At 37.9% G+C, this 11,174-nt stretch overlaps 1 protein-coding gene and 1 long non-coding RNA gene across 2 annotated transcripts; both read left to right on the top strand.

Moving 5' to 3' along the window:
• Nucleotides 1-628: 628 nt before the first annotated feature.
• Nucleotides 629-8,506, top strand: LOC103655270 (uncharacterized). Its single transcript, XM_020552054.2, has 9 exons — nt 629-1,017; nt 1,107-1,200; nt 5,092-5,145; nt 5,239-5,420; nt 7,298-7,433; nt 7,527-7,774; nt 7,854-8,057; nt 8,166-8,258; nt 8,351-8,506. Exons 4-9 carry the CDS (start codon nt 5,265-5,267, stop codon nt 8,504-8,506), a joined length of 993 nt encoding a protein of 330 aa, XP_020407643.1. The 5' UTR covers nt 629-1,017; nt 1,107-1,200; nt 5,092-5,145; nt 5,239-5,264.
• Nucleotides 8,507-8,587: 81 nt separating this feature from the next.
• LOC103653232 (uncharacterized) lies at nt 8,588-10,237 on the top strand. Its single transcript, XR_565344.2, has 2 exons — nt 8,588-8,642; nt 9,949-10,237. It is a non-coding gene; the product is annotated as an uncharacterized lncRNA (long non-coding RNA).
• The last annotated feature ends 937 nt before the right edge of the window (nt 10,238-11,174 follow it).

Below are 11,174 nucleotides of genomic sequence, written 5' to 3' on the forward strand. Positions count from 1 at the left end.
AGCCACTTATGCAGCATTATACATTGCCCCACTACACCATGACACAATTTTAGCGTCAAACATCTGACGGTAAAAATAGATGTTTGGCGACAGCAAGTATGTCACAAAATAATACCATCACACTATCTGTCGGTAATTATTGCGTTGGCGTCAACAAATCTGTCGGCAATAATTTCGAGTTATTGTGGCGGTTCATCCGTCGGTATAAATGGTTATGCGTGGCACACCGACTGTCGGGAAAACATAGCATCAGATCATCTGTCGGTACATGAATGTCTTGAGTAATTAATAAATTAATTTCAACTAATATATTTAAGTAATTACTAAATTTCAACTAATATATTTATATAAGTGTATATGCTGTACGGCTGTACCAATTAAGCTCCTGCCCACGCCTGGCCTGTGGGCAGCACGTTACAAGCCTAAAAGGCAACAAAAAAAAAGAGAAAAGCAACCCAGGATTCGAACCTGGCACCAATCGCTCCAAAGGAACAACTCAAACCAGTTGAGCTAGAGTTCACTTGAGTTAGATGGTGGAGAAATATTCTTAAGAAGTAAGATCTATAGGAATAAATTAATGAATCGTTTTCCCTGGCCGAAGCGCTCTCTGTTATTCTGTACGCATCTTCTCCTATCCGTGAGTCCTAAACCACCGCGCCGCTGCCAAAAACCTAAACCACCGCGCCGTCGTAAACCACCGCGCCGCTGCCCCCGACGCCGTCTTACTTCGCCCTGTTCTTGCCCCTTGAGACTCGGACCTCCAGCCGCCTGTCCTGTGGTGCGCAGACGTGTTCTTGCTCCTGTAGGATCTTTGATCTCTTGTTGCTCGGCTAATCAAAACGGAAGCGCCACCATCTCTGGACTTCGACCACAGGCGACGGTGCACGCCCTGCGCCGACGCGTCCTCCTCCGGTCCCTCCCCCATCGACCATCGCAGCACCGTCCAACGCTGTGCCCTGTGATCGTGCGGTGGTGTAGTCTGCTGCTGGTGCCCAAGACTGAAGAAAGATAGTTCAGGTTTCAGAATATTTATTAGTGCCATTGTAAATTTGTGATAAAAAATTTATGGTGAAGAACTGAAGATATTTATTTGTGTTTGGCATAAGTCTACTGCTGCTGCTAGCGAGGACGAGGGCGGGCGCCGGACCACCTGAAGGAGAAGTGCGTGAACAACGCTTGGACGACATCCATTGATCAGTGGTAATCTTTACTTGTTACTTTTCCATCTCCTGTTGATTTGCACCGGAAAAAACTAATTAATTCAGCTTTTATCTTTGATACTTGTAATGATTCGTCCTTTTCCACCCTTTTTGCACTTACATTATGAAGCTGTGAAGGGTACATTTCATCTTATTATTTGTTAAGGTACAACATGGATAAAAGGTGGATGAATGAACCTAGGTATATTTCTAACAATGTACTATAAACCATTATTTTGTAGTAATCACCTTTGACCAACATATTGTTATTGTACCTAATATTTATAGGCACACAAAGGTCTACACAGATGGGGTAGTTGGATTTATTGAGTTTGCGTTTAGCAATTCTATAAGTGGAAACAAAATTCTATGTCCATGTAGAAAATGTGTTAATTCTCTATGGAAAGATGAAAATGAAGTTCGTGCGCACTTGATATGTGATGGCTTTCAAGAGGGATACAAAAGGTGGACTTATCATGGGGAAAGAGACTCTGTGCCTATTAATAGTCATGACTACACTGATACAGAGGTTGTAAACAATTCAAACGAAGATGACATAGCCAATTTGGTTCATGACTTAGTTGGTGGTCTAGATGATAAAGGGGATTTTGAAGTATCTGATGGTTTAGATGAAACTGATGTAGATTTAGAAGCCATCAATCAGTTAGCGATAGATAATACCCAAGACCTATACCCAGGGTGTAAGAAGTTCTCAAAGTTGCATTTCTTAATAAGAATTCTTCACTTGAAATTGCTTGGAGGGTGGACAGATAAAAGTTTTGATATGCTACTAGATCTACTAATGGAGGCTTTCCCTGATGGCTTGGCATTACCAAAAAATTTCAATGAAGCAAAGAAAGTAATTAAGTGTCTAGGACTCGGGTATATCAAAATTGATGCATGTGAAAATGATTGTATTTTGTTTAGGAAGGAGTATGCTAAGTATGATGCATGTCCCACATGTGAAAGGTCACGCTGGAAATCAAAAAGGATAAGTTTAAATGGAAAACGTGTACACAAGGTTCCATGCAAAGTTCTTCGTTATTTTCCAATAAAAAGAAGGCTTCAGAGGTTATTTCTGTCATCTAAGATAGCAAGTGACATGAGGTGGCATGATGAGGAGCGTATACAAGATGGATTACTAAGGCATCCTGCAGATTCACCTCTCTGGAAGGATTTTGACCAAAAGCACCCAGTGTTTGCTTCTGACAGTCGCAACATTAGACTTGCTTTAGCTACAGATGGTTTTAATCCGTTTAGGTCCATGAATGTTAGTTATAGCATTTGGCCTGTTATTCTCATCCCATATAACTTTGCACCATGGTTGTGTATGAAGCAAACGAATTTCATTATCTCATTGCTCATTCCAGGTCGTAGATCTCCTGGTAGTGATATAGATGTTTATTTTGAGCCACTAATTGATGATCTGCTAGATATGTTTGTTGAAGGGGTGAGAACATATGATTCTGCAAAGCATGAGTATTTTCAATTACGTGCTGCAATAATATGGACCATATCTGATTATCCAGGCCTAGGGTACATTGCAGCATGTACTACATCAGGTGAAGTAGCATGTATTGAATGCCACTCATATACATGTTCTCTACGATTGAAACAAGGTACAAAAAATTGTTATATGGGACACCGTAGATTCCTGGGCCCAAACCATCCATATAGATTTGATCTAGATTCGTTTGATGGCAAAGTTGAGGACAGGCCAGCGCCTAGACCACTTTCTGGAGAGGAAGTTTTATTGCAAACAGAGAATATGCACACAGTGCATGGGAAAGGTTGCCAACATAAAAAGAAAGCAAAAAAGAAGGAAGGGGAGCCTCCTATCATATGGAAAAGGAGGTCTATTTTTTTAGGCTTCCATATTGGAAGGATTTAATGTTACGACATAATTTAGATGTCATGCATATCGAGAAGAATGTGTGTGATAACATTGTCAACACCCTCCTAGGCATTCAACGGAAGTCCAAGGATAACTTGAAATATCGTTTGGATCTTCAGTCCCTAGGCATTCGAACTGAGCTTCATCCTATTCCAGTGGGTGACAAGTTATATTTACCACCAGCATCATATACAATGAGTGCATCTGAGAAGACGTTATTTTGTGAGGTATTGAAAGGAGTAAAATTTCCAGATGGATATGCATCAGATATAAGAAACAATGTGGATGTGAAGGAGAAGAAGCTTGTTGGGCTAAAGAGCCATGATAACCATGTTCTGTTACAGTATTTACTCCCACTTGCTGTGAGAAGGATTTTACCAGAAATAGTTAGTGCTGCACTGATTCGTGTGAGCAATTTTTTCAAGCAAATCTATTCGCCAGTTATTCGTATAAGCGATATGCATAAGCTAGAGTCAGAAATAGCTGAGACTCTAAGCATTCTTGAGACTATATTCTTGCCATCCTTTTTTGATATTATGGTACACTTAAGGCCTGTTTGGTTCACTACCTCAGTTGCCACACTTTGCCTAACTTTTCTGCCTAAGGTTAGTTATTCAATTCGAACGACTAACCTTAGGCAAAGTGTGGCACATTTAGCCACAAACCAAACAGGCCTTTAATGGTTCATCTCCCTACTCAAGTCAGAATTGCTGGCCCTGTTCAATTTCGTAATATGTACCCAGTGGAGAGGTAAATTTTGATATATTTTAGAAATAAATTAAACTTAGTTTTACTCAAAGGGAGGTTTAACATATATGCCATTTCTCCTTTATAGGTTTTTAATGAGATGTAAGGGCCATGTTCGCACTAGGAGTCACCCAGAAGGGTCAATTGCAGAAGTTATCTATTTGATGAGAGTCTCACATTCTGTTCTCGCTATTTACATTGTGAAACTAGATTTAACCGGAAAAAAAGAAATGATGATGGCTTGGATGTTGATTTAATCAATACCACCCCTTTCTTCCATAACATAGGTCGTGGATTGGTTGGTAAGCGTAGTGTCACATTAGACCACAAAACATGGCTTCAAGCACATAGATATGTCTTGTTCAACTATGACCATATAGAGCCTTACTTGAAGTAAGTTGAACATTATATTTTATAATCAATATCATCCATTTATTTCATGATTACTAAATTATAATGTTTGTTTAGGAAACATATAGAATACCTTTACTCTGCTGGTCATCAAAATCAAAGAGCAATCAGTCGTTTACACTATGAGACTTTTCACGAGTGGTTTAAGTCACATGTAAGTATCTAGGAAAATGTTTATATAGAATATAGTTCCACATTATTTTTTTAGTACAATAACAATCTTCAAAATCATCAGGTGGAAACAACGAGTGAGGAAGTACCTGAGGAGATAACAATATTAGCTAAGGAGCCTAACACGGTTGCACATTCTTATGATAGTTATTCTATAAATGGGATAAATTTCCATACACATTCTTATGATGTGGGTAGGTCAGTGCAGTGTAGTGGTGTAGCCCTAGTTGCACATGCAACAAGTTTTGATGGGACAAACAATAATAACCCAGTATCAATGAGCAAAACTTATTATGGTGTTATAAAAGACATTCTTGAGCTGAACTACCATCACCAGGGAAAAATAGTATTGTTCAAATGTGATTGGATTGATAACCGAGTACGAGACAAATGGGTCAAAATAGACAAGTTTGGGGTGACAATGGTCAACTTCAAGCATTTATTCAATACCGGTGACAAGGAATTAGATGAGCCATTTATTTTTGCATCTCAGGCAACTCAAGTTTACTATGTGCAAGATCCTATTGATGCTGATTGGTTTGCTGTTTTAAAGTCAAAACAACGTGACATGTATGATATGGAAGAAAGGCTAGACAATAGTACAGAAATAGGTTCTTTCTTGCCAGATTTGGATGCAAACACACAAGTTAATGTATCTATTGGTGGTAGTTGTGTTAGGACTGATATAGATGGAATAATGATTGCCGAAAACCAACCTAGCAAGTAAGATATGTTTATATCTGTTTACGCAAAAATGTTTCATTTTACGTTGTAATCTCTTTGTCTTGATTGTAATCTCTTTATGTCTTGATTCAGGAGGAAAGTTTGTAAGAGGAAGAGGAATGGGTAAAGAAACGGAGGTCAATGAATATGAACTACAAAGGGCTGCCAACATAAAAGAAAATATGAAGAGGATGAGATCTCTTAATCTCCATGTACCTAGTACTATGGTTAATGAAGAAGGAAATGGATCACATCGAGCCAATAAGAAACATAAGGTTAATATATTTCCCTATTTAATAAGTTCATGTTTTTTACATTTAATTTAATAGTACAGTTATAGAGTTTCCAAAACCAAGCAAATTTCATGTGTTGAGATTTTCAAGTTTTGAAGAGAAATTTGGAGTAAATTGCAGATTTCCAACTTGATACAGTTTTGGTTCAGCTAAAAACAGTTTGCTTTACCTATTTCTGGACCCCTGTATGATTTAATCTGGGGGATTTTGGCAAAAGGTTGCTATAGTAAACTTGTAGATTAACTATAGGAGAACAACTTTTATTAAGTGTTAAAGCTCTAAATTTATATGGAATTGGTATAAAAAGGAGTCTAAAGATGTAGTGTTCAGTTTGGAAAATCAGACTTAAATTCAGTCCTGCTGATTTTTCAGTCTGAAGCAGATTTGGGATACTCCTTAAGGGCTGATCCATGTAGTTCTGGGCTGTGAGTGCTGTACCAAAGTGGAAGACCATACTTTGGTGTGCAAGTTGGATTAAGGGTAATGCCACTAAAACCAGTTGGAACTGACAGTAACAGTAGTTCAAAGATTCAATGTGCTAAATCTGAAATTCAGACTTAGTCTTGTTTCAGCACACAGGCATTGTGTGTTTGGCTCAACTTTGGAGCTCTCTAGTGCTTGATCCTTGGAGTATTAAGCCATATCTTTATAAGAAGAGTTGAAGAACATATATTAGTGTGCAAGTTTGATGTAGGGAGGTAGCTCTGTCCCTATTAAAGATGAATTTGGCTCTGCAGTCGAACTGAAGAAGTTCAGCGCAGTTAGTGTAGTCTGAATTTTCAGACTCGAAATAGTATCTGGCAGAGACTGAATTTCAGTGTTAGTGATCAGTTTAGAGTCTTGGTGCAGCAAATTCTTGTGGTTTTGGACTGAGAGTTCTGTAGCAAAATGGAAAAATAAAGAATAAATCAAATGACATGCCTTAGAAACCAAATATCCAAAACTAGATACTTTCAGTTGGGAGTGAGGCTTCTAGACATCAGGCATCCATCCCATACACATCTCAGCCTATAAACACAAACAAGGGCGAGCAGCAGGAGATGATCTTGTTCAGTTTCCAAACCAAACTCTGAACGTGACTGAAACAGCCCTGCTGCACCATCTGCACCTCCCTATTCAAGCCTTGTTATTGCACAAATCACCATGGCAACAAACCCATCCCTTTCAACCAAAAGCATTCTCCAACCATAGCTCTATTAGTTTGTTGCATCAGTCCAAGACCAAAAATGAAAGGATCAAAAGTTACAGTGCCCCAAAGTACAGCCAATGTCACTGAAAATTCAGTTTCAGAAATCTGAAACAGCATCACACTGAGTCTCACAGAGGGTTTTGTCACTCCTTTTTCTCCAAATTCTACACAATAACAAGTCAACCCTTTGCATAAACATTGTTCCCATTCATATGGACTTTGACTTTACTACATAACTCTTAACCAAAATCTCCATAAATTAATTATCATAGAGCTCCAAACTGGGCAACTTGCTGCCATTCAGGTTTCAGAACTGAATTAAAATTCAGTTATTAACCAATCTGAAACTTCAGAAATACGTGTCATTGAAATATAACGAATCTGAATTTGTGTTAAGTTCAACTACTCTATGTTTAACCAATTCTGCAAAGAAATCATTAACACTTACAATCGGCAGAGAAACCAAGTCTGAATTTGTGCTAAGTTCAACTACTCTAAGTTTGACCAAGTCTGAATTTGTGCTATGTTGCTTGTATCTAGATGATCTTTAATTAGTTTAAACATGCACATACAATTTCGCATGCTAGATCTATTGATTCTCTCATTATTACTCGGGCATGTACTCCTCATGTCTTGACGATTAGTAATGTTTTCATTTCTTTGTGTGTAGACGAGGACATTAGCAGCTTCAACTAATGGTCCTACTTTGCGATCAAGGACTGAAAGGGATATTGTTGATGATAACCACGAGGATAGTACTTCTGAAAATAGTTATGAAGAATCTGAAAATCCCATCAATGATGAAGGTAAAAATCAAACAAACTTTAAATTTATTGTAGCAATTTTGAAAATAGTTATCTAGAAAGGTTTTCATCTGTTTTATCTTCTGTAATAAGCAGAGCAACCTATTGGGCATCAAAATATAAGGAAAGGAAGGGGCCCAACCTTGAAGAAGAACATATATTCAAGTAGTGGTGGGCCTAAAATCTGCATTACCCTTAATGAATATGGACAACCAGTTGGTAGGAACAGCAAAGAGTTTGGTAATTTCATAGGAACTTTGGTGAGGAAAAATATCCCGGTTTCTTGTGAGGATTGGAGACTAGTTGATTCTAAAAAGAAGTTTGAGTTATGGACAAAAGTGAAGGTAATCTGATTTAGTGAGATAATTTGGCTTAGCCTATTGTCAGTAGATTTGGTAATCAACTACATTTTTGTTGAAACAGGAATACTATGAAGTGGATGAATCTGGTATAGATTATGTTATAACATCTGCAGCAAAAAAGTGGAGAGAGTTTAAGGCCGACCTAAAGAGCAAATATTTTGATGAAACATTGAGTTTTGAAGAGCTTATTGCTAAAAGGGATGAAAGGGTGAAAGAATCTGATTGGGAGTGGTTGATAACTTATTGGATGTCTCCAGAAGCCGAGGTACATGCTGATTTGTTTTGAATTGCTTTTTGAGATATAAACCTTCATTAAACTATTGTATGAATGAATTTGTATTATTGTTTTGATAGATTCATATTTATGTTGTAGGTTCGTACAAACAGAGGTAAAGATAATCGTTCAAAGCTGACTATGTCGCATGCAGCTGGTAGCAAGAGTTATGCTCGTGTGGGGCATGAACTGGTAAAAAAATTATAATCACTAGTTTGTATAATCATTAGTTTAATTTATGAAAATTCTAGTCAATTACTGGACCAAATCATGTTTTCTTGTAGGCCGAGCAACAAGGACGCCCTGCGAGAAGAGATGAAATATATGTTAGAACACACACGCGTAAGAACAAAGAAGGGGATATTGTGCCTCTACCTGGAGCAGAAATATTCATTGTGAGTACACACATATTTTTGATTTGTGTAATAATTAAAATATAAGCTTCTAATGTTCCTCTACCTGTAGAACCTTGTATTTTATTTATGTAATTAATAGAACAAGCTTCTAATGTTCTGTATTTTTAGATGAGTCGTAATAAAAAATCAACATTGACCCAAGGTTCTACAGCAGCAGCAGGTAAATATTTTCTTCATATATATTTGTGTATAAGTGTAGAGATGGATAAAAACTGAGTGAATGGTACTATTGCATAACTGTGCATCTGAATCATTCTCTGATTTTGTAGACAATTCTTGTCTCTAATATGTAATTGTTTGCAATGGATCATAATTGTTTGCTTGGATGTTTGGCTCTTCTGCTGGTGCTTTAGGAAACCTCCTAGGTGGCATTGCTCTCAGCTATTTTTCTCCCAAAGTCTTGTTTCTGTTTTTCACAATCCTTCTCCAACTCTTCAGTACATCACTTCAGCTCAGTTCTGTTCATTTCTGTTCTGTTCAGTACATCATTTCTGCTCAGTTCTATTCATCAGTACATTATTTCTGCTCAGTTCTGTTCGATCAGTTCAGTTCTATTCAGCCACTCGGTTGATACATTTTCTGGTTACAAGCCATTCACTGATGCAACACTTTAGCATAATCTGAAATCTGAAATCTGAAATCTGTAATAGCTTCAGGAACTCGGTTTATACCAAACCTCCTAGGTGGCATTGCTCTCAGCTATTTTTTCCCAAAGTCATGTTTCTGTTTTTTTTGCAATCCTTCTCTTGCTGCAGTTCTTCAGTACATCACTTCAGCTCAGTTCAGTTCTGTTCTGTTCAGTACATCATTTCTGCTCAGATCTGTTCATCAGTACATCATTTCTGCTCAGTTCGGTTCGATCATTTTAGTTCTGCTCAGTTCTGTTCAGCCACTCGGTTGATACATTTTCTGGTTACAAGCCATTCACTGATGCATCTCTTCAACAATCAGGTAGTAGACATGAATCTGAAATCTGCAATCTGAAATCTGTAATAACTTCAGGAACTCGGTTGATACTAGGAATCTGAAATCTGTACACATAAATCATTCACTCACACATGTTGAAATAGCTTCAGGAACTACTCTATACAATCTATACAATCACTTCCATGTCGAAATAGCTTCAGGAACTACTCTATACAATCTCTGAAAAAAACACTATGAAATGAATTCTTGAAGGCCACCAGCTTGAAGGCGCCCGGCTTGAACCATCACATCTTCTACGACGATGCAAGCGAGATCATTTGTTGGATCAGAGATCAATGACTGAGATTGTATATGTGCACTATATATATGCACCTCTCCATCATTTGCATTGGATATTTTCCCTTCTTTGTAATCATGTGCATTCATTACATAAATATATGTATTAATATACCTTTATTGCACTTTCAGTTTGTATTTTCTGTTGGGAGTTTATAGACCTGCTGATACAATAATTGACATATTATCAAATTATGTTGTAGGAAGAGGAGCTGGAAGCAAGGATCAGATTGCTTGAAGTGTGAAAAAAATGATTACTCGCATGCATGCTAGCAGTTGGCGTAACACCCAGCCGATGGAGAGATTTTAGTTTGCTAGATGTATATTTATACTTTTGCATGTAATAGAACTGAAAGATCACTTCAAAAATTTAGGAAATTCGTGTATGCTATTATTTTTATATGTTCATCACAGGAATCGTGTTCTAAACAAATATATGTTGGAATTCAAAGTCAAAGATTGATCTCTTTCTTTTACTAATCAAATTTCATATATTCTGAGCTAAATATTATTCAAGTTGTCCTGCAATGTGCATCATAATCGGTTTATTATTTGTTTCATTAGCATATATTTGTATGCATGGATTATTTTTTTTAAACTGCACATAGGGAATAACATCAGACAATCTGTCGGCATATAGACTTTTAGCGACACACAAGCCGTCGACACATATATGTCTGTCGGCAAAAGTATGTCTGACGGCAATGATATGTCTGTCGGCAAAAACATAAACATTGCCGACAGATAGTATGTCGGTACATATAGGTCTGCCGGTAAAGCGTATTGCCGACAGGACTTTCGCCGACACACATTATCTGTCGTTAAAACTTTTTACCGACGGACTGTGAGACGTTATTCAGGTGTTTTACCATCAGATAGTCCGTAGGCAATAATGTGTCATGGTGTAGTGCCCGTATTCTCAGTCTGCATGGTGTTCCGAAGACCATTGTGTCGGATCGTGGACCTCAATTTGTAGCCAAGTTTTGGGAAGCACTTCACAACTCCTTGGGTACTAAATTACTCCACAGTTCGGCTTATCATCCTCAAACCAGTGGGCAGACTGAGAGGGTGAACCAAATACTTGAAGATATGCTGCGGGCATGTGTCCTGGACTTCTCACAAAAATGGGATGAATGTTTGCCCCTAGCGGAGTTTTCATACAATAACAGTTATCAAGAAAGTATCAAGATGGCACCTTTTGAAGCTTTATATGGACGACGGTGTCGAACTCCGCTAAATTGGTCTGAACCTGGAGAAAGATACTTCTTTAGGCCTGATATGGTGAAACAGGTCGAAGAAAAGGTTCAGAGAATTATTCATAATATGAAGAAAGCTCAGGCTCGACAAAAGAGTTATGCAGACCGACGACGACAACCCTTATGCTTTCTGGTAGACGATTATGTCTACTTAAAAGTTTCACCAATGAAGG

This window comes from Zea mays, chromosome 4 (genome assembly GCF_902167145.1).
Source record: "Zea mays cultivar B73 chromosome 4, Zm-B73-REFERENCE-NAM-5.0, whole genome shotgun sequence".
Taxonomy (NCBI): domain Eukaryota; kingdom Viridiplantae; phylum Streptophyta; class Magnoliopsida; order Poales; family Poaceae; genus Zea; species Zea mays.